This window comes from Accipiter gentilis, chromosome 30 (assembly GCF_929443795.1).
Source record: "Accipiter gentilis chromosome 30, bAccGen1.1, whole genome shotgun sequence".
Classification (NCBI taxonomy): Eukaryota; Metazoa; Chordata; class Aves; order Accipitriformes; family Accipitridae; genus Astur; species Astur gentilis.
This window is the reverse complement of record NC_064909.1, coordinates 18592605-18614038: the sequence shown is the minus strand read 5'-3', so window position 1 is coordinate 18614038 and position 21434 is coordinate 18592605. Positions and strand designations below refer to the sequence as shown.

At 37.9% G+C, this 21434-nt stretch overlaps 1 protein-coding gene across 23 annotated transcripts in view; it reads left to right on the top strand.

The window, feature by feature from the left end:
* The window catches only part of NRXN1 (neurexin 1), a 720174-nt gene that overhangs the window by 332011 nt on the left and 366729 nt on the right, over nt 1-21434 (top strand). For all 23 annotated transcript variants that reach the window (XM_049833873.1, XM_049833872.1, XM_049833882.1 and 20 more), the window contains 3 exons: nt 8877-8999; nt 14100-14481; nt 15013-15203. In XM_049833873.1, coding sequence (XP_049689830.1) covers nt 8877-8999; nt 14100-14481; nt 15013-15203 — 696 coding nt within the window. The remainder of the gene's footprint in view (nt 1-8876; nt 9000-14099; nt 14482-15012; nt 15204-21434) is intronic.

Sequence of the window (21434 nt, the reverse complement as noted above, 5' to 3'; positions counted from 1 at the left end):
CAGGAGCACGGGTTCTTCAGACTCATAAAGGGTGTCTCCACCATCAGGGTACACTTAGAGATCTGCTATATCTGTTCCCTGCAGCAGCTGTGGATCTCAGTCGGTTTTTGTATTTATTAGCTGAATGACAGTGATTTGCAGATCAGCAATTAAAGTCTAGATTATCAAAGTTATTTAGACAGCCATCACATGTTGAAATCCTTCTTCGAAGCCAGAATTCCTCCAGATCTCTTGGGTTCGGAGGAGACAGCAAGTTCCTCTGGAAGCTGAGGCACTGAATTTGAATAGTAATTTGTAGAGATGATATCTAAGGAAAAGGAGATTGCCAGGTGTATCGCTTTCCATTTCTTTGAAAGCTTAGAGGAGTATTCTCGCTGTTTCTAGAAATCCAGGACAGGGAATGTATGTGTTTCTGCCTTCCTGTTTTGTAGGTTTAGGGGCTTTTGTTTGGGTAGTCAAGAGAAGAATGATGAGTCTGCTGAGGTCTAACTCTTCTTGGCAGAGCGGAAAATAAACTTGAACTCATCTTAGGATTACTTTTTTCCCCTTAGTTTAAGCCCACATCTCATAAATCAGTACTATCGACAGAACTCTGAATTCACACAGAATTAATGAAGATTAGATATCCTGGCTGCTGTTAAAGTCATATCAGAACAATGGATATTTACTTTTAAAAAATTGAAGTTCAGTATTGATTAAAATTGGGGTTTCATGTTAGTTTTGGTACTATTTTACACAGGAGTTGCCAAGTCAGTTCTTATTATTTTCAGTCCTGTTTCCATTATAAGTAGAAAAAAAAAAGCAAACACTAGTAACTCCAGATGAATTAGCCATTCTTTTCTCTACCAGTTTTACAATTTTTTTGTTAAAGAGTACTTAAAAGGAGTTTTCATTGAAACAAACTTTCAGTATAAGAAAGCTCTCTGTAACACAAACATTCTGCATGGGAAAATTTCAGTATTGTAAATGAATTGAAATTTCCCATTTTATTCTTTGTTGTGCAATATGCTATCTTATAGTGGATTATCCTTTAAAAAACAAATTATTTCAGTTATCTAACCAAATAGTTTCTTGGGTTTTTTCCCCTGGTATTATTCAGTGTCACTGTGTGTCTAGGTGAGTTGTTGCAGTGACTTGGTTCAGGCTCTTCAGATCCCTTGAGGGTAGATTTAGATTAGACGTAAGGAAGAAATTCTTTATTGTGAGGGTGATGAGGCACTGGAACAGGTTGCCCAGAGAGGCTGTGGCTGCCCCATCCCTGGAGGTGTTCGAGACCAGGTTGGATGGGGCTTGGAGCAACCTGGTCTAGTGGAAGGTGTCCTTGCCCATAGTAGGGAGGTTGGAACTAGATGGTCTTTAAGGTCCCTTCCAACCCAAACCGTTCTGTGATCCTACAATTCCCTTACTGTCATCTTTCTGTGATCTTTTCTCAGGCTTGGCTACAGGAGTACAGGGGAGCTGGCTGAGAAAATGGGATAGCAGGCTGGTGAAATAGCTGCTTTCCTAATGTCCTGCAGTAGCATAGGTAGAATGAAGTTGAAGATGTTGACTTGAAAGTGTTTGTGTTAAATGCACCGTACTTAAAACAAAATGCTTAAACGTATTCAGCTTAAAATTCTTGGAATTTTTAATTATAGCAGCCATGCCAAACTAAGGCAAAAACAAATTAAGTTTTACTGGAAGTCACACGAGTAGTTTGTGGAAGTGAATCTGCTGAATACCAAGTCAGAGTCCTAGCATTTGGGTTCACTTTAAAAAATTTAGTGTGATTCAAGGCAGGATATGACCTTACAGTGTGTTTGTAATGCTGCATGATCTTTGCAAGTGCACGGTTTTTTACCTGCAGTAAATACAAAGTAAATAATCTTACACTGAAACTTGCTTTAAATTGCCATAGGATTGCCATGTATTGTTAGTTCACTCTCACCTTACCTGCAGCAAAGTCAATTGTCGAGTTCAACATAATTTCTGGAAATTTGGCTGAAAATGTTCAGCAGTGAGCTGACAAAGCAACAACTATATTTCAAGCTCATTGACTTTGTGCTTTAGTTCAGGGCCTTGGGGTAGATTCATAAAACCTTTAGTACCTTTAGCACATTTTCTGATAGTCATGATCCTCAGAGAACAGTACAAAAAAGAAACTGCACTCTTATTAAAAATACAGGGATCTAGCTGACTTCTGGTTTTAGCTTTTAAAAGATACTTTTCTTTCATTATTTCCAAGAAGGAGGAAAATTACGTGTCCTTAGGGCTGTTTGTGTTTCACTTGCTTAGATATATGACTTACAAAACTAAATTAAAATGCAGCTGATTCCTAACAATAAATGTTTTAAGTAATGTGTCGAGAAATGTCTCTGAGCTGGGTTAGACATTTCATAATGCAGTAATAAAATCAGTTTTATCCTCTCATGCACTCTGAGTTCACATATAGTTGTAACTGCAATTTCAAAACTTTCTTTTTCAAGAAATATGGTTCAACTTTATTAACCAGCAAAGCAGACTTCCAATTTTGAGAGTGTGTGTTCTACATATACTTTGATGTGGCAGGAAAGTCTAGAGGCCAAGACTTGCAACTCTCAAAAGCTTGCTACTTTCTGATGTTTCTTTCTTTCTCCATCCTGTTGAAATTCAGTAGTGGTCCTCGTTCTGTTCGTAGAGAATAGGCTTTCACAAGACAGTAGTTTATCATCAGCACCTTTCCTGGCAGACACCAAGAATCCTTAGATTTAATTTAGTCCAATAGTTCTGCCTATGTTCTGCCCTCCTGCCTTGATCTACCGGCTCTATTTAAACCCTTATGTGTCCCCAACAGTTAATATCTCACAGGTTTAAAGAAATTAATGGATGAGTATGTGCATTCTCACACCTCAACTTCAATAGTTTGCTTAAGGCAAAAGGTAGACAAAGCTGGGAGAGGGGAAATACTGAGCAGTTCACACCATGGGCGGGGGAAGCAAATTCGTAGAAAAGAGAAAAGCGACAGGCAAATGACTTAGAAAACTTTGTCCTCAGACCTGGATCTGGTGCTTGATTCCTGGATTGGTTGGTTTTTATATCCTTCTGTGGATTTTTCTTCCCCAGTGCATTCACTCTGTATGCTGGTTTTCCTTACTAGTGAACTACATCAATATTAAATGCAGCCTGTCTGTAGTTTGGTCATGTAGAGGAAACCAGCAGAATTTTCAGAACTACCTTGTTTAGCTTCTGCATTTCTATATGAGTGCATGTACAGAAACAGATTTAATATTATATTTCTGTTACTCAAAATAATACGAGCAAATCTGTTCTACAGCTGAAATGAAGGCTAATGAATGATATTAGTAACTCTAATCTCCTTCATTTTAATTTCTGAAATGTCAGGTTTTGTTTTAAAAAGTAATAAAAATACCCTAAACTGCCAATACTTTACCCAAATTGCCAAAAGCAATTTTGCCTATAATAAAGCCATTGTGGGCTGGAACATTTTGATCAAGCGGTGCAGATTGATGTGTTTTGCTTGATACTATTCAGTAAATGTGCTGTTCTTGTGGAAGTTTCTGTATGAGTCTGTTAGGAAGAAAATGCAGTTGAAAAAATGTCTTCGCCCTGCAATAAGAGTTTTTCAAGTTAATTTATCAGTTAGCTTTGCATGGTAAACTGATAAACATTGTTGATATTTAAAAGGCAACTAAGTTTTTCTATTAGTAAGAAACATGCATAGTCAGGGATTTTCAGGATGATGCAGATGCAGTCATTTAAAATTGAGTTGATTCACTAGAAAAAATGACTTTTTAAATTCAAGTTTGCAAATGAGTGATTTGGAAGACCAGAATTGTTTCTGCAGCCAATCACCACAGCAAGGATAACGAAGATTAAGATGCCTTCCCCTGTTTGTCTTGTGTTTCTGCATCTAGTTCTGGGAGAACCTTTTCTGAACTTTGTGCTGCAGACTGTTGTGTAACATAGATGCCTCATGAGGTTTGCACAGAGCTGTGAGACTGGCTGCTTGCTGGAACAGAGGCCTAGATTCCAGGCATGCTAGGTTTACCCTGGAAAGCAGGATAAATGAGAAGGCAGAGAGTTCTCTGCTTCTGTATCAGGTATTTGCAATAACACTCTTAGATGTTTCTCAGAGCCACTGTCTTTACAGTTCAGCTTGCTATGTGTATGTTATTTTAGCTCTAAAACTCTGTTTGAAACCCTCAAAGTAATATTCTCTATTAACTGGAGTGATCTCAGGATTTTGTCCTTTTGTCCATGTATTCTCTCAAATTTCAAATGGGAAATGCTATCTGATATTGATTGCGGTAGTATGCACAGTTATCTGTTGGCAAACTAGGCTGAAACCACTGATGTTTCTTGTACTGACCAATAAATCTAGTAGTGATTTGCTTGTAACTAACTTGGGTTCCATAGGTTAGTACAGCATTCACTGAACCATCCGGTCTCCCTTGTTAGTCTCTATTTACTTTGTCTTTCTTTCAATACTTCATTTTTGAGATCTGCTTTTGATCACAGAATTGAATGGCCCAAGCAAGCTTGGGTGGCATTTTGGTATACGCGTTGTTGGTGGTGGATGGCACTTGAAGAGTCAGTGATAATTCTTGTGTTTGGTTCGGACAACTAGTTTTGAATGTGTTTTGGTACAATGCCAAAAGCTAGTATCTTGTTTCAAAGTAATCGGTTTGGGGTTTATGAATTTCTGTTCAAACTGTTGGTAAAAAAATCTCCCAATGTAAGTACAACAGGATAGATACGTGTAAGAGAAAAAGTAAGTATGTGTGTTACCATCAATTAACAGGCCCATTTGAATTCAGCAAATTTTCAGCATTTGAATTAGGCTGGATAGGCTCCTCACAAAACAGCAAAGAGAACAGGAATCTTCAGAGAACATTTAGTATATTCAGCATGCTGAGAATAAGATTTCTCTTTTGGAGGATCATACTTTTTTTCCTGTAACTTTAAAAAGGACCAAAGGCAGTTAAGTTCTAGCTGAGGTGCTGAAAACAAAGTAAGCTCAACTTTGGGTGCCTAAGTAAAGCTACAAATTAGGATATTTGGGGCTTTACCTTTGTATGTTGCAGTTCATAATTAACTGTATCATCAAGATTTGTACCTCTATTGACTGGCTGCACAGTCTGTATTTTCCCATGTAAAAAGAGGGTTATACAAGCAATTATCTGCTTCCAAATGGATGTGCAGAGTTTACTGACATGATGGACTGTGAGCAAATTGTAGGAGCCATAAAAGTGCCTATACTTTTTTTTTTATTTGGTACTATCCATTCACTCTAGGGATGCATAAAATCTAGTAGTTATTTAAGCCTTTAAAATAGGAAAAGGGCTGAACATAGACATTGATAATAAATTTCATACTTAAGCAAGAAGAGATACTTAGTGGATTTTTGCAGGTTACAACTTGTCTCTGAAAGAAAAGGTTTATGATTAAGTTATTCACACTTGAGAGAATCAGTAGCTCAAAGTGAGCAAGTGCTGGGTACATGAAGCAAATTAACTGTGTCCTGTCTAGAAGGAGGCAAATGAGTTCCAGGGGAAGGACAGCATGGGAAATAGCAGTGGAGAGATATAAGGTTGGAAGAGTGGTATCAGTCCATAGAAAACAGAAAAAAAAAACCAACCCACTTTTTTTTTTTTTTTTTTAAATTAGGGTTCTTGCTTTTTGTCTCATGGGAGATATTTAATGTTTTTAGAGAGAAGAGGGTAAAAAAAGCCCAGTCCTGTGTCCGTGTGTCCCGTGTGTGTGTGTGTCCCGTGGCAATGCGCCAATTCTTATTTAAATACAACAGCGCTTTCTGCTTGTGTGACTTAAATTAAGTGGAATCAAGTCATTCTAAATTCAGAATAAGACTGGAGAGCCAATGATTTAGATTTATAGTAGATTCACTATAAACTAGAGCACTATAAACCAGGACAGAAGAAAAGTCTGAACTGTTAGGATCTCAATAATATGATGTTTAAATTAATTTCACGTCAATATGTTTGAAAGTCCATGAGAAAAGTACTAATACAAACTACGTTTGAGGTTGGCTAATGCCATTTAATGAGATACCCTAAGAGTTTTCTTCTGCAGTCCTTGTACTCTTGTGTGGTATCATGGGATTCCTACATGGTTTTGTGTCTAAGCATTTAGAAAATTTTCTCCTAAATACACTGCTGACAAGGACGTTTACTGCTTTCATATGCAAAAGCATGTTCTTGGCCAGGAAGCAGCCCAAGGGCTACGTTCTCTACAGGAATGATGGGCAACCGTCCTTCCTCATCCACCTCTCCAGTGGCCATGGAAAACTGTGCTACTTTGCGGAGATGCAACATGATGTGATGGGTACATACGCAATACTTGGACACTGGTCTTGTTATTTTGTAGTTCCTTGTGCTCTCTATGACAAAGCAAAAAACCCTCTCCTCAGGTAGAAATTGGCTTCAGGAAAGAAAAGCCTCTTTTCTGTGCAAGATAGCTACTTTCTACAAGGCCAGGACTGGTTTTGATGCATTGCTCCCGTAGTCTCTTATACCCAGGTTCATCCTTTTCATAGCCCTTTCACCGTAGTTCCCCTTAATCCAGTTTAGGATTGCATGTACTGCAAACAAAGGCAGTTTACAGGTAGTTCTGTCCTGATTTATTTTTTATTTTTTTTTACTCGGAGTACTCTTGCAAAGGAAATAGACTGATACTTAGGATAACATACATTTAATTCTGCAAGAGGAAGAGTTTACAAGTCCCTAACCTTTAAAAGAGATAATAGACATTTGCCTATATAAATGTGAGCAGACAAGTTGGATTTGATATTTATGTACACTGAGGCACCTTTACATGAATGGGACACTACAGCAGGTTGTTAATGTGAGAGCAAATTAAAATTGCATGTGCTTTTAGGTCTTTTAGAGATCTGTTGTGAGATAAGGGAGATTAAGTAGTTCAACTACTTAAACATTTTTAAAAAAAAAAAAGAGTTGGACTAACAAATTAAGAAGGGCTAACACTTTTAAAATAATAATAAGTGATTTATTTCTAGGCAGGCCTATTGACTCTCACTAAGTTTGTTACTCATGTCATTTAAGCATCTTTTTGTAAATCCATCCCTTGTCTCCCAAATCTAGTTGGAAATTGCTTCTATTGAAGTGCTCAATAGAATAATAGAAATTGTTTAAAGAGCATTATTCACTGCACCTATATCACCATATCCAGAGAGAACATTATTCACTTAAGCTTTATGCAACACTGGTCTTTCTCTTGTCAAAGAAAGTAAACACATAAGGAATAGAACAATTCAGGTAGTTGACATCAGTGAGTACATATATATCTCTTTCCGCTGGGTTTGCATGCCTTTCCTAGCTTAGTGTCAATACAGAGGCATACAGAAAGCAACATGATGTTATCAGAATCTCACTGCCTTTGCTGTAGCTAATATTTTTATTCCTGGAGATCCCTTGACATGCTCAAAATAGCAAATATTGCATATAAAAGCAGGGCAATGAACCAGCAGCGATTAAAAAAATGCTGATAGAAAATGGAAAAAGTCTGAGATGAAAACTGAACAGCTACATCAAGCGATTAGTGTCTTTTTCCCTCCATGCAGTCCTGAAGTCAGAGAGACTTTGATTTTTAGACAATATCATACAGTACCCATTTATTAGTAGATCTCATCCATCACAGCTAGCCTGCACTGGGTGGAAAAGAATTCAAAAAGAAATGTGGGAGAGTTTCAGAGCCAGTGGCATATCCCTTTTAAAAGCAGGCTGACACGTGGGATCTAGTCACCTGCGAGGACGTAGTGGAGGTAATGGTATGACTCGGTGTAACCCTAATGGTTTTGTGTCAAATGGTACTTTACTATAGGTCTCTTTTAGTTATCAGCAGCCTTTATTCTGCCACAGGAACTGGAAAAACAGGGCAGGGAGGTTTCTATTTTGCAAGAATGTAATTTATTAATTGCAGAGTAGCTTAACCTTTTGGATAGTCTCTGCGTAGGTCCAATAACTCAGGTTTGAGCACAGAAGCTTTGATTGATCAGTTCAGTGCTTGGTCAATCACCTGCTCATATTAATGATAGTTCATAGTCAGGATTTTCTCTCTTTCTTTCTCTCCTTGGTCAACAGTGCAAGGGACAATTTCCATAATCATTTTCTTCTGAGAAATTTTTTCTTGGGTATGAAAGATAAGCTGTTTCCTAGATTTGCGAATACTTCAGTTATTGCAAGTACATCGTGCTATATGTAGAATTATATTTGCTTCAAAAGTGCTTGTTGTACTGCTTACAAAACCAACAGATTACAAAAAAGGTATCCATTAAATGAAAAAGGAAAGTATGGTTTGAAGGTCTGCTGACATCAGAAGGTACTGGATTTGAATATTAATGAGTCATCTGGATGATAAGGTAATAGATGATCACCTGAGAAGTCCTAATAAACAAACATAGGCTGAGAAGCTGACATAGATTCAGAAAATTATAACACACATGCACGCACACTTACCACTTGTACCTTTCCCCCAAACTGTTTTTAATGAAGAAATAAAAATCCAGTCTTGTATACACATGCTGAAGTTCTGGCTGCAGTAATCCCGTTTCTTAAAGGCTTGCGTGTGACTGGAAAGTGCATAACTAAATCCATGTTGACTGTGCCTATTTATGACAACCTGGTTCATTAAATGTGCATATACAATACATTTCTGTAGTTAAATATACAGTAGAAGTGTCTTAACATAGTAGCTCTATATTTTGAGGTTTGTTTATACTTCGTAATTTTCTTGCTTGATGTGACTTTTGGTGAGTTTTAACATTTGCCCAGCCAGTCTCTCTGTCTCTCTCTCTTTCTCTGTGAGGTTCACATGTAAACTGATTTAAAGATTGCATAATGACTGTTTGGCATATCCTACAGGCAAAGGTCCAGAAACCCTTTTTGCTGGCTATAACCTCAATGATAATGAGTGGCACACAGTGCGTGTGGTTCGGCGAGGAAAAAGTTTAAAGTTAATGGTGGATGACCAGCAGGCCATGACAGGTAGTGTGGCATTGTGACTCTGTGTTACTGGGGGGAAACACAAAACAAAAAAATGACAGAAGTGAGATGCCTTTATCTGGAAGCGACAGATGCTTTTTTCTTTTCCTTGAATAAGATCCAAAATCCATGTTATGCATCTTGAAATACTGGTACTACAAGTGCGTTGTTACACTTGATATCAATGTTACTCTAAAATCGCTATTGGAATTAATGAAAACCTTCATGCTGACTTAAATGAATGTTTTTATACAGTAATTGGAGAGAAGTCATTTGATACATCACTAATGAGAAGGCAAGTAAAATGCTTTTGGCAACACACTAAATTTATACTAAGGTTAAACTCTAAGCCATTGCCGTAAGAAAGAATTTCATAAACGTTTGAAGGATATTCTATTGTGTTTTAAATCTTGCATCAGCTGTCCTCAATAATTAACTGTTAGGCAACAAGTTTTTCTCAAATACTAAAAAGGCAGTTGGGATGGGAGAAAAAACGTGGCATGAATGCTAGCAGATGTTGGAAATATAGTCCTATGTATATATTATCAGAAATTATAATAGAGAAGACTTTGCTTTTGTTCTGTTAAAGGTAAGGCTTACATATGTGTTGTTAATAGCAACAGACCTGGCTTCTGGCCCCGATTCCTTGCGCAATACCACATGCCTAATTTTATGTTAGCTATTTAGTATTTTCCTTTCTTTTCATGTAGTATTAAATAGCTTTCATCATTGGTTCTAAGCTTTGTTAAAATGGAAAAAAATTTAATGGGTTTTTAAAAGGAAAGCACCTTCTTTAGTAGTCCCTTTTCACCTCAGCAGAACACTGAAGACCATGTCACTGGTAGAAAAATAATTGCTATGTATTCATACAGTTGCAAGAACATGTCTTCTGGAATCAGAAATTACTAATAGATCTTCCAAAGGTGAAGCAAAAATTTGGTTTCTGTATGTGATGATGCTGTGGGTCATTCTCTCAAGAAAGTAGATGGCCTAAACCAGCTTGGGTTTTTTTTGTGAAAATAAATATATAGTGTTGGAGGAACTGTACTGAAAAATATCACCATCTTGCTGATTCAACTGTAACTCAAATAATAAGGCTACTTTGGGGATGTTTTCTAGTTAGAGAAAGCTGTTTAGATCTGAGTAAAATACAGTATCTAGAACCAAATGCACATTTCCTGGGTTCCTCATGGCAGATTTCTTATTTACAAGTACTGCATGTTACAAAACCACAAAGAAGTACATTTTTCACCTTTGGGTTCAGTCCCAGCTGCTCAGGGGAGCTTCAGACAAGTTCAAAATATATGTGAAGGAGTAAGATGAAAACAGGAGGTTTCTATCATACGTAGCCTAGTCAGGTGAAGTAAGAAGTAAAGAATGCAGGACTGTAAGTTCTTGTAATCGCTCTCCATTGCGGATATCCGTAGTTGCTATCAAATGTCATGGTCTCAGCAAATACCTGAGACACCGGAACAGGCTTCCTAGAGAGGTGGTCGATGCCCCGTGCCCAAGCGTTTGAGGCGTTTGGACAACGCCCTTAATAACTTGCTTTAACTTTTGATCAGCCCTGAAGTGGTCAGATAGTTGGACTAGGTGATCGTTATAAGTCCCTTCCAACTGAACTATTCTATTCTAGCTGTTAAAGCTAGCGAGTCTTTTCGGTTGCCTCCTGATCAAGCAGAAGTGTTGCCTGTGGGTCCAACTTTCTGGTACAACACTTGTATTCTTTCCACGTGCCAGTACCTGTATCAGAAGCTGGCCAGTTGACTCAAAATCCTTCTCAGTTCTTCAAGCTGGAAGTTGCCAACTTTTGTGTAATCCACAGATGTTTAACATTCTTCATCCAAAGGGAGAAAGTCATCCCGGTATTTCAGACAGAAAAAGTCTTCCTAAACTCCCTGCAGGAAGCTGCGTGGCCAATCTGTGGCCGCCTTCATCAGTGAGGAAGGAACTGGCCTGAGAGAAGGAGCTAGAAATTCTGATAACATGGGAAATCTGCTCTTAGTCCCAGGAATATTACATTTTCTACATGGAAAATCTTTATTGCCATGTAGTGCTGTGACGTTTTTGGTTTTTTTTTTGGTAACACAATGTGTTGCCAAACCCTTCAGGAGCTTAAGTTTCAAATGTACATAATGCAATTTAATGTGTGGTAGCTTTGAATTTCCTAAAGGTGTAGTGGAAGAGTTGCCATATCAGATTTTGAGTGCTCTTGCTCTAAACTGCTTAGAACTTTTCTTCGGATGTCCCAACATTCAGAAATGTGGTTAAAATACAACCTGGTAGTGATTCATGTGAAAGGTTGTTAAATTTTATAGGGAGCATGAAGAAAAAAGAGACTTCCAAAAATTCCAGCTTCCCCCCACCACACACTGTGTTTTCCCTTTTTGATTCCATTTCCTATGTCATATATGAAAAAAAACCTCATCAGATCTAGGAAGCTTAAGCTGGAGGGGAAGCCATTAAATCAGCCTGACTTTCCATTTTTTACAGGTTATGAAATATCACTTACCCATGGATTGAGCTTAGTTATCTTTGACATGCATAACCTGTGCATGGATAAATAATATCTTTCAGAATCATAACTAACTTTCATTGGAAGAAGTCATACAGGTGGTTTTGAAAATTTTACTCATCCTATAAGAGTTTAAATGCTTCCAGCCCTGATGCACTTTGTTTTCTGGAAACGTATAGAAAATAAAAGTGGGCCGAAGGAGGTCACTACAGTTGGATCTCAGAAAGGATACTTAGCTTATGGTTATGAACAGATATTCACTTGGCCTTTTGTATGATGTCCCATAGCATTGCAACAGGTAATTCATTTTGTGCACTGAGCGGACAAGTTAAAGAACAAACCCCCCAGAACCCAACCTTGCAACTGCAAACTTCAGTCTTTCTTTTTCTTCATTGCTGTAGTTGCAAATACTGTGGAGCATTATGTGAAGTCTCAAGTCCTGTTAGCGTGTTTGTACAACTGAAATGTTAGAGGGAGATTTGGGATGCGAGCCCAGATCCTGGAACTTTTTTATTACTGTGCTTAAGAAAGAAATACATTTGAGGTAGCGAATGTAGTGAGGATACTGTACTACAGGCCAAAGCTTAGTGGATTTTTGCCATGGCATTTATGCAGTGCCATCTGAAGTGATACAAGACTGGAATACATAATGTTCCTCCCTAAAACATGATCTTCAGCTCTCTGGCTGCGATCCAGTATAGAGCTCTTGGCCTTGCAGAAAGTTACAGATTTGGTATTTTTCAAGACAGCTCCCCGACTCTTTACTGCAAGGAAGAACCCACCTTCGCTCAATACATCGGGGAAGTAGTATCTTCAGAGTTGATGTTTAGAAACAAGAACATCGGGAAGGTTGTCCTTGGGGATTAAGGTGCCTCTTGCGGTGCTCAGCCATATGAGTGCAGATCCCAGGTGCTGATGGTGTTCAATGACATCAGTGGAGGTAGTTCTTACACAGAATGCATCCTGAAGCTAAGCAAGCTGCTTGTAAATATTTATCATAAATTATTAGAGGAATTTGTGTGTGTATGTGTGGTCTGAATGGTGTTAAAGCTTGCAGACCTTATTTCACTGTAACTTCACTGATAGCTGCATTTGTAATTCAGTGCTGTAACTTAACCTGTTGGTGAATCCATCTCCCTGAGGAAACCCCAAATATCTACATTCATCTTGCCCTTATCTTTTCCCTGTTCACACACATGTACACAGACACTTGCTTATAAAACCTGTGAAGGTATGCCTTTTTAAGCCGGCCCCAGGGCTTTCTGCACCACTGCTGAACACATCCAGCCTGGGTCAGAGCTCTCACACTCCTCTTGGAGTAGTCTGTTCGGGGAAGGACAGAGGGAAGTTGGTCTGTCAACAGCTTTGCACTGCTACTGTGGGAACTCGTATTACAGAGGAGTTTTATGCCAATATTTATTCCAGCTTGGCTAGGTCTGTTGTTCACCTTCTTTGTACTCCATTCAGAGATGTGAAACAGCTACGGAACTGGGAAATCTAGGGCATGGTTAGCAAAAGGTACCCTAAGTGGTAAAATCGGTTAGTAATAAAAAGCTGTTTTGTCATCATACCCATACAATGTGACCATGAATCAGCCTTGTGATAGTACTGTCCTACTTTAAAATAAGCATGGAGAAAAAAAAAAAATCTGAGCTCTGTTAGAAAAGGGAACTCTTCAGCGGACACAATTTTGATGTGCTGGGGGGTAAGGTATTTAATAGCTAGCTTAAAAACTTACCTGACCTGTGCGCAGTGTACCCTGGTAGCGTTGATCCTTTCCTTCAGATTAGCTATACAGTCAGCAAATTTCAGGCTTTCTGCTGTGCAGGAGTCCTTGCGTGACAAAGAAAGACTCAAAGGTAGCTGTGAGGCTTGGTTTTGGCCACCTTTCTGATGTAAGCAAGTCCCTTGCTGTTTTCAGGATTACAAGACGCTGGCATACACCCTTGCTGCAGGCTTTCTGCTTCGTCTATCTCTTAGGCTCTTCCCCCTTCTCCCCCGATTCATCCCCCTGGTACAAAGCTAGCTGCTTTCAAGGGAGGCTCTGTCTACCCTTGCAGCACAGGGTTTTGCAGCAGGGCCAGCATTAATGCGCCTAAGACAGCTTAAACAGGAATCCTTCCTTCCTCATGCCGAATCATACACTTTCAAGCAAAACACGTGGAATAATATCCCCCAAACTGTTACGTCACTCTTCCATGAAACTCTAATGTTGTAGTTTTAGCTCTGAGGTTTGCCTTTGTGATCTTCACGTTGCGTTAATTAATTGTGCTTGCTTATAGTAAAGCCACAGGTCTAGTTAAGTGTAACCAAAGTGAGGGATTTCATTGGCAGTTTGGTATACTGTGGTATTGTGTTTCAGTTAGAAATCTTGCTGTTGGCCATATCCAAACATACTGAACTCTGTAGAAAGGCTCCCAGATGTTTACCAGTAGTTTGGATGAATTTAGGAGAATCCTGTTTGGAGCCAAGAATTGGCCTTGCACATTGTGAAAAGTGTGAAATCGATGCAGATACTTAATCGTATGATGTGCTTTTTGACTTCCCATTTCAGATGCTAACATGTGTTTTCTTGTTACTGTTTAAAGGTCAAATGGCTGGTGATCACACACGGCTGGAGTTCCACAACATAGAAACAGGAATAATAACAGAACGGCGCTACCTGTCTTCTGTGCCTTCTAATTTCATTGGGCATCTACAGAGTCTTACATTTAATGGCATGGCGTACATTGACTTATGTAAAAACGGAGACATCGATTATTGTGAGCTAAATGCAAGATTTGGGTTCAGGAACATCATAGCAGACCCTGTAACTTTTAAAACAAAAGCAAGTTATGTTGCATTGGCCACGCTACAAGCATATACATCTATGCACCTTTTTTTCCAGTTCAAAACAACCTCTCTGGACGGATTGATACTTTATAACAGTGGCGATGGAAATGATTTCATTGTGGTTGAATTAGTAAAAGGGTATGTATGGATTAGCATAATGACAAAACCAGTCTACTCAAAACATATATACAGGAGAAGTACAAGGGGGAAAGTTCAGAATACAAATCTTTACCTGACTGGACATATATGATTGATGAATGTTGCTTCATGTTAAACTTCATATGCTTTATTGTGACTCTTTCTTTCAGATGAAGCTAGATGCCTGAAAAATATGAAAGTAAATAATAAGTATAACTTCTGTAGTGTTTACCACAAAGAAGTACTAGTTTGTAGCCTTCCTCTTGTTCTCTCTCTACGTATGTATGCATGTATTGGTACATGTAGTGCTCGTTACTTTCCAGAAACTTGGGACTGCATCTCAGCTCATCTAAACAAATGGCGATTTCTCTGAATTAAGGTCGCTTCCCCATCTGGCATTCATTGCTGTCTTCTGGTTTTACCAGCATTACTGAGGAGTACAAGGAAATGGGAAATATTGGACATATTAATTAGTGCCCCCTTGCTACGTAAAGAAAAAGGAAACTTTTCCAATTTTTTCTCTTTTCCCAGGTATTTACACTATGTATTTGACTTGGGAAATGGTGCAAATCTCATCAAAGGAAGTTCTAATAAACCTCTGAATGACAACCAGTGGCATAATGTGATGATATCGAGGGATACCAACAACCTGCACACTGTAAAGATTGACACTAAAATCACAACACAGAGCACAGCAGGAGCCAGAAATTTAGATCTCAAAAGTAAGTACAGTAATTCCTGCATAACCTACAGTGGGGGTCGTTACAGAACGATAACCTGAATAAATCACGTATGTAAAGTACAGTATAATTTTGTAATACCATATGAAATGTTTTATTTGATAATAATTACTACGGTCACAAGAGATGACGACTTCTTTGTTAGCCTGACAATGCCAGTTTAGTAGTAGTTCTGCACAGTTAGGTACAACTTTAAATGTGCGAAAATGCCACAGGAAAAAAGGTAGAAAATGGTAGGAACAGGGAGTGGCCCATATATACCAAGAGATAATTGGGGGGCTAAAGAAACTCTAAAAGGTCTATGAAAAAAGCTTGGTTTTTACATGAACATAAGTTATATAAGTGGCACGCAGAACCACAGCCCAAGCTTTACAGTATGACTACAGAGACTCTGCAGAACTGACGATCTCTGTTAGAGAACTGGGGGACATGTTGACCTGTCCCTCACTGTTCAGTGTTCCACAAAAACCTGACTTTTGATTGGGAAAATAAATGCAATGCAGCATTTTGATGTCATAAAATACCTTGTAAGTGAAGCAATCTTATTTGGGAGTCCTCCAATGAATCGGTTATTAATACTAGTTGTCAGACGTATTGAACCATAAACATACTCGCCTGAACTTGTAGTATGTTGTAATTTCAATTGCAAGGTGGGATAAACTTTGTTTTGTAAGTCTAAACCTACATTTCATAGGTCCAGCTAGATTCTCAAGATCCATTTTCAGAAACCAAACTGATATATATGTAGATTTTAAAATAAGTAATTGTAATCAGTTGTAAGGCTGGGCTTCTGAAAAGCTAATTTTCATCAGAGGACAATATCTTCTGGAAGGATGTATAAGTATACTTTTAAAATACTGTCTACCTAATCACACATAAGAAAATATGTTCTGGTCATGTGAAAAAGTATTGTGTATTTTAACATTCTTTATAATACTTCTTGTTAGGAAACCCAAAATTTCATAATAGTCAAAGAAAATTTAATATTTCAAAAGCCAGGATGTTCAAAGTAGATATTAATATTCCATCAAGAGCTTATTCCTTGCTCAATTTTCTTTTAACTACCTCTGAGTCACAGATAATGAGCTGACCTTAGTAATTATTCTGGATTTGTGATATTTTACATGTTTGCTTCACTTGAAAGTGTTATTAGGATTGTAAGAAAGACTCTTGATATGCCATAATCTCCAATAAGAGATTCTCCATCAGAAATGCTTGGTTTATAAATTAAAGCTTTTTGGATGGTTCACACTCCATTCTCAAAATTGTTTTTAAAATTTCTGCCATGTTATTTCTCATTTTTGTATTCTTGTAAGTATGGTCGATGTTTATTGACAGAATGTAATATTTCAACGTTATTTCTGATGCTGCAGAGAAAGCATCCACCTTGTTCTTTCACATTTTTTGCAGTAGTAAGTACTATTATGCATATGCGTGTGCACGTATATGTATTTAATCTGGTTTTCTTTTTTCCCAGTATATTAATTAGACATGAGTAGGAAAAACAATCCTGTTAAGAACTGACAACTAAGTTAACACAGTCATTTTATTCTACATCTTTTTCAAACCGAACGCGGTGTTTTGGTACGTTGCTTTATTTAAGAAAACAGTTTGAACAATATGCTTAATAAAGGCACTAGAGGGCAGTGTTATTTCACTAAATGCACTGCTGAGTGCATTCGCAGGGAAAGCTCGTCAGTCAGGATAACCTATAAAATCCAACATTCCTTTGTTTTCTTCACTTTGAAAATTCTACTTTTGTTTTCCCCTTTTGAAGTAAAACTGTATCCATAGCTGATGCATTTTCTAACCTTGAATTCCATTGGAAAAAACTGAAGAACAGGACCAAACTTACTGAGATTTGAAGCGAGGAAGGTGAACGGTATTAGATGCTGATTTTCTCTAGTTCACCACCCAGGAAATGTGCCTAGTAAAGAATAACAAGGCTGACATATTCAGTACAGTAATGTATAGTGTGCATCTTTCTCAAACTGGTCTACCTTACGCAGGTCCTCAACCTCTGTCTTCTCATAGTAGTATGTTCATTTTATTTTTTTAATGTATTCTATTACATTTTGCTCAGTCAGCTTCCCTTAAATATGATACAGCATATATCATGAGAATTTATATTGGATTTGGGGGGAGTTTGAGCTGATATGTTTTAGCTAGCAGGCTAAAAAGGAGAAAAAAATGCCTTTCATTACTGTTTTTTCTTCCGTTGTATTCAGTTGAAATGCTTTCCTGTAGCTCATTCTTTTCTATTTTATGTCAGTCTTTCTGATGATGACACATCTCTATAATGCTATAAACACTCCATACACTTTACTGATACAAGCAGCTATGGTTAATTCATTGTTCTGTATTATTTTAGCCCTAGCAACAAAGCAAATTCAAAATTATACTTCCTGCTGGTGATATTAATAATTCTCTTTAACCAGAGTTACCATTAGGTGAGATATAAATGTGTACAGATAACACAGAATCTGCAGCCTTTCCGAGTAATTGTAGAGTTACCAGATTTCTGATGCTGAAATCCAAGTTAATCCTGGAAAGATAAATCACATACATGCAGGTTTTTGCAAATACACAGTGAATTTGGTATGGAGATATGACACAGATTGTGTTGTAGAGCATGCACAGCATGCTGGTTGTCTGGGAAAGCAGACAGTTGCCATAAAAGTATGGGAGAGAATTTCTACTATGTGTTTCCTTTTGGGTGTAGGATTTGGCTATATAACACAGAAAGCTCATTATTACAGACGTGGGTTCCCTGCATAACCTCTGGTACAGGACTGGCATGGGTACCTGTGGAAACACTTATATTAAACTCTCCAGCTTAATTATTGCTGTAATTAGATGGGTAAATTATAAATTGGATACAAATAAATGAGTGAAAAAACTTCTGTGTTTGGATTCCAAGAACTGTGTTATTTTTCCTAGCAGAGAAAATTAGCAAAGTGTACTCAGGTGCAGTTCTAGCAGATAACCCGTGAAGATAAATGAGTCTTAACAGCAAAGGCGACGCAGCTCAAGCCTGCCAACATGCAGTTACACAGCAAATTTCCTTTCATGTCTTTCATGAGCAGATTCCCTGTCCTGCTCTCGGTATAGCTCAGATGGTTAGCACGGCTACAATTCAAGGCCTTCGCAGACCGAAAGATTTGGGCGGAGGGGAATTCTTGTTTCCTGTACTTACTGCTGTGCTCCTACGGTCTGAGGGGTCTGAGTAGCCTCGAAGCGGCACAAAAATGCAAGCAAAAGTGGAATTCCACTTGTGGTCTTGTTCCTCAGCTGTTGCCAGGGAAAAGATATCTCCTTTGTTCAGACTGTAGGTATTACAACATCTGTAATGTCTCTTCCCTCTCTATACTTTCTTCCTGTGGTGTGGGAAATTGGAGTTCTGTCGGACCTTTTTTTTTTTTTCTTTTTAATAAATATTTGAAGACACATGATCTGCATTCGAGGAGGAGGAACGTCCTTAAGCATGGCTTTGTGTATCCACTTACCTACTAGGGTTTGTTTAATCTTCCTTTTGCTTCTCTCCTACACATATAAGGCACTATTTTAGTCGCCAAACTTTTTACCCACTCTCTTTAAACAGCAAACATACAAACCCCTACAAAAATCCACTCAGAATTCTCTTAGAATAACCTCTCAGAAAATTAAAGTATTTTAGCATTTTTAATTTAAATTGAAATGAAAAGTTGAAATATTGCACTCTTGCAAAATGAAAAGCTAAGGAATGCTGCTGTTATTTTAGATTTAACAAGAAGTAGTTACAAATTTTTCTAGGAGTTGGTAGTTTCAGTACTTCACTTTCCTATCCTATTCCAAACTTTCTAGCTATGCTGTACCCTCCAGGGTGAACTGCAGTCATCCCAATTTCGATATTGGGCTAACTATATTTTCTTTTTAAAAAGAAATCACCATTAAAAAAAAAAAATCCTACCCAACTCAATATTTATAGTTTTATTTTTGTTGCCTGTGTATCATTTCATACATTTTTAAGACCTGCTTTTTTGAATTGACATCCATAATTTCAACTTGTCTCACTGTTATCCTCTTCCACACAGCTTTCCCAAATGTCAATTTTAGAGTCCATTGTAAGTCATATGTTATTTCTGTGCTGTTATATCACTGCATCCTCAAAAAATGCTCTTCATATGAGAGCGTACATCAGAATCAACTTCCTTGGATTTAAAAAAAACCTGTCTAGATCTCTTGTCTGGTTTACTTTTATTTCTGTAGCTCTTCACTGGCCTCTGGCTTCCTCTGTTCCTTTGTGAGATATGGCTGCTGTTACTATATACATTTGCTTTTTCATTTGCCGTTTTCTCCGATAATGTGAAAACAGGCTAGTCTGAAGCATCTGAAAGAAAAGTAATCATATTAATTTCTGGTACCACCTCAGTGGTTTTACAAATGCACCAAAATACACTGCTTCCATGTACATAAAGACTCTCTTGGCAATTAATTCATCCTTGTAAACTTTTAATGCAATTAACTAAATTATCAGTGGATCTACTAGCCAGGCATATTCATTGATGATTTGCAGTAGTCACTTAATCTATTGATATTTCATTTGCCTGTCAAAGTAGGTTTTTCATGCTATGCAAAACTGAGCTAAATTAGTCTTGATCATAAAGATGATTTCTTGTTCTGGCAATGGTAATTGAAATTGTTTCAATTTAATATCATATTTGTCTGCATTGTCTTATATTGAGCCCATTATTATTGTTGGTGCATTATATGTTCTTCTCTATATTACAAGGTCTATATTAATGCCACCGATCCTTCATATTTCTGTTACTAAGAATCGAAGCTTTAAGAAGCACAGAAAAGTATTTTATATAAAAACTAAAATTTGTACAAACGAATGAGTATTAATGCTTAAATTTCTCAAATAAACATGCATGAGCTAATTGTAATGACCTTGCCAGTGGGCTGTGAACTCTTCATGCAGAAATAATGTTCTGTTCCAAATGCAGAGTTCCAAATACTGTCAACAGAAAATAGATCTTCCTAATGTGACCTATTGGAGTAGACAATGGCAAATGCAGCTGTTGTCTTCCTGATAGTGTTGGGAAAGCAACCTCTGTCCAGAGGGAAAAATAAAGGAGTTGAAACTGAGAGCTCTTCTTTGAGACTTCCTATGTAGCAAAAATATATAGGCAGATTAACAGTAAGTGATTGGACAACCTGGTCTAATGCACATTCCTTTATCCTCCTTTCTTTGCAACTTGTCGCATCCTGCTTCTGAACAGCTATGCTGTCTACTAGGCTGTGAAAATAATTTTGGTAATGCTAAGCCTTCAGAAATTGTATCCAGATTTCCAAAGTTATGAGATGGGGAAAAATTAAAAGTCGACTCCAGTACTTCTGGATTAAATAAAAATTAAAGAAAATACTCTAGTGCTTGTGCTGAGCTCTGTGAAGTCAACAACATTGCAGTAGTCTTTCAGATCGCTCCATGGTGAGAGAAAGTTTTTGCTTTCTGCTTCTTCTCCCCTGCTCTTTTCAGGCCCTTACACACATACAAGTGTATAGATTTGCCTACATTCCTCCGGCTGGTTTGCATGCATACCATTGCTGATTGTGGAATTTCTTTCAAGCCCTTCTGGAATACTAAGTAAAAGTTATGCTAAGGATACTACAGGAAACATGTATGCTCTTAAAACTTACAAACCCCTCCCTCTGGATATTTAGTGTCAGTACATCCCACTGAATCCTAGCAGTCCCCCAGCCAAGAAGCACATCCTAAACTCGTTTTCAAAATGTGCTGCCTTGGGTACGAGCACGGTACCCTCATAGATCTTGGGATTCTGACTGAGCAGCCCTTGTTGCAAAAGAGCTGCTTTGTGTAATATCCTCAGAGTCCAAAGGTGGTTGTCTTGACTGAGAGGTTGGTAATATTATATAAAAAATTTCCCTCTGCAAACTTACATTCAAAATGAGAACATTTAACCTCTCGGCTTTTTTGGTGGCTTTATGGGGAGAATCTTGCCTAAAGTACTAGCTAAAGGAAGAGTTTTGTAGAGGATGATCTCTGAAGTGTAGGGTGCCTCTTGAAAGAGGAATTCCTCGCTGTTTTGAAAACAAGCTCTGCTAAGAGCTTGTGTTGGCTATTAAAGCAGAGAGTGAGTAAACGATTTCAGAAGAATGCCAGGAGCAAGGGAAATCTGAGTATACCATGCCATGAAAATGCCCGTTTCA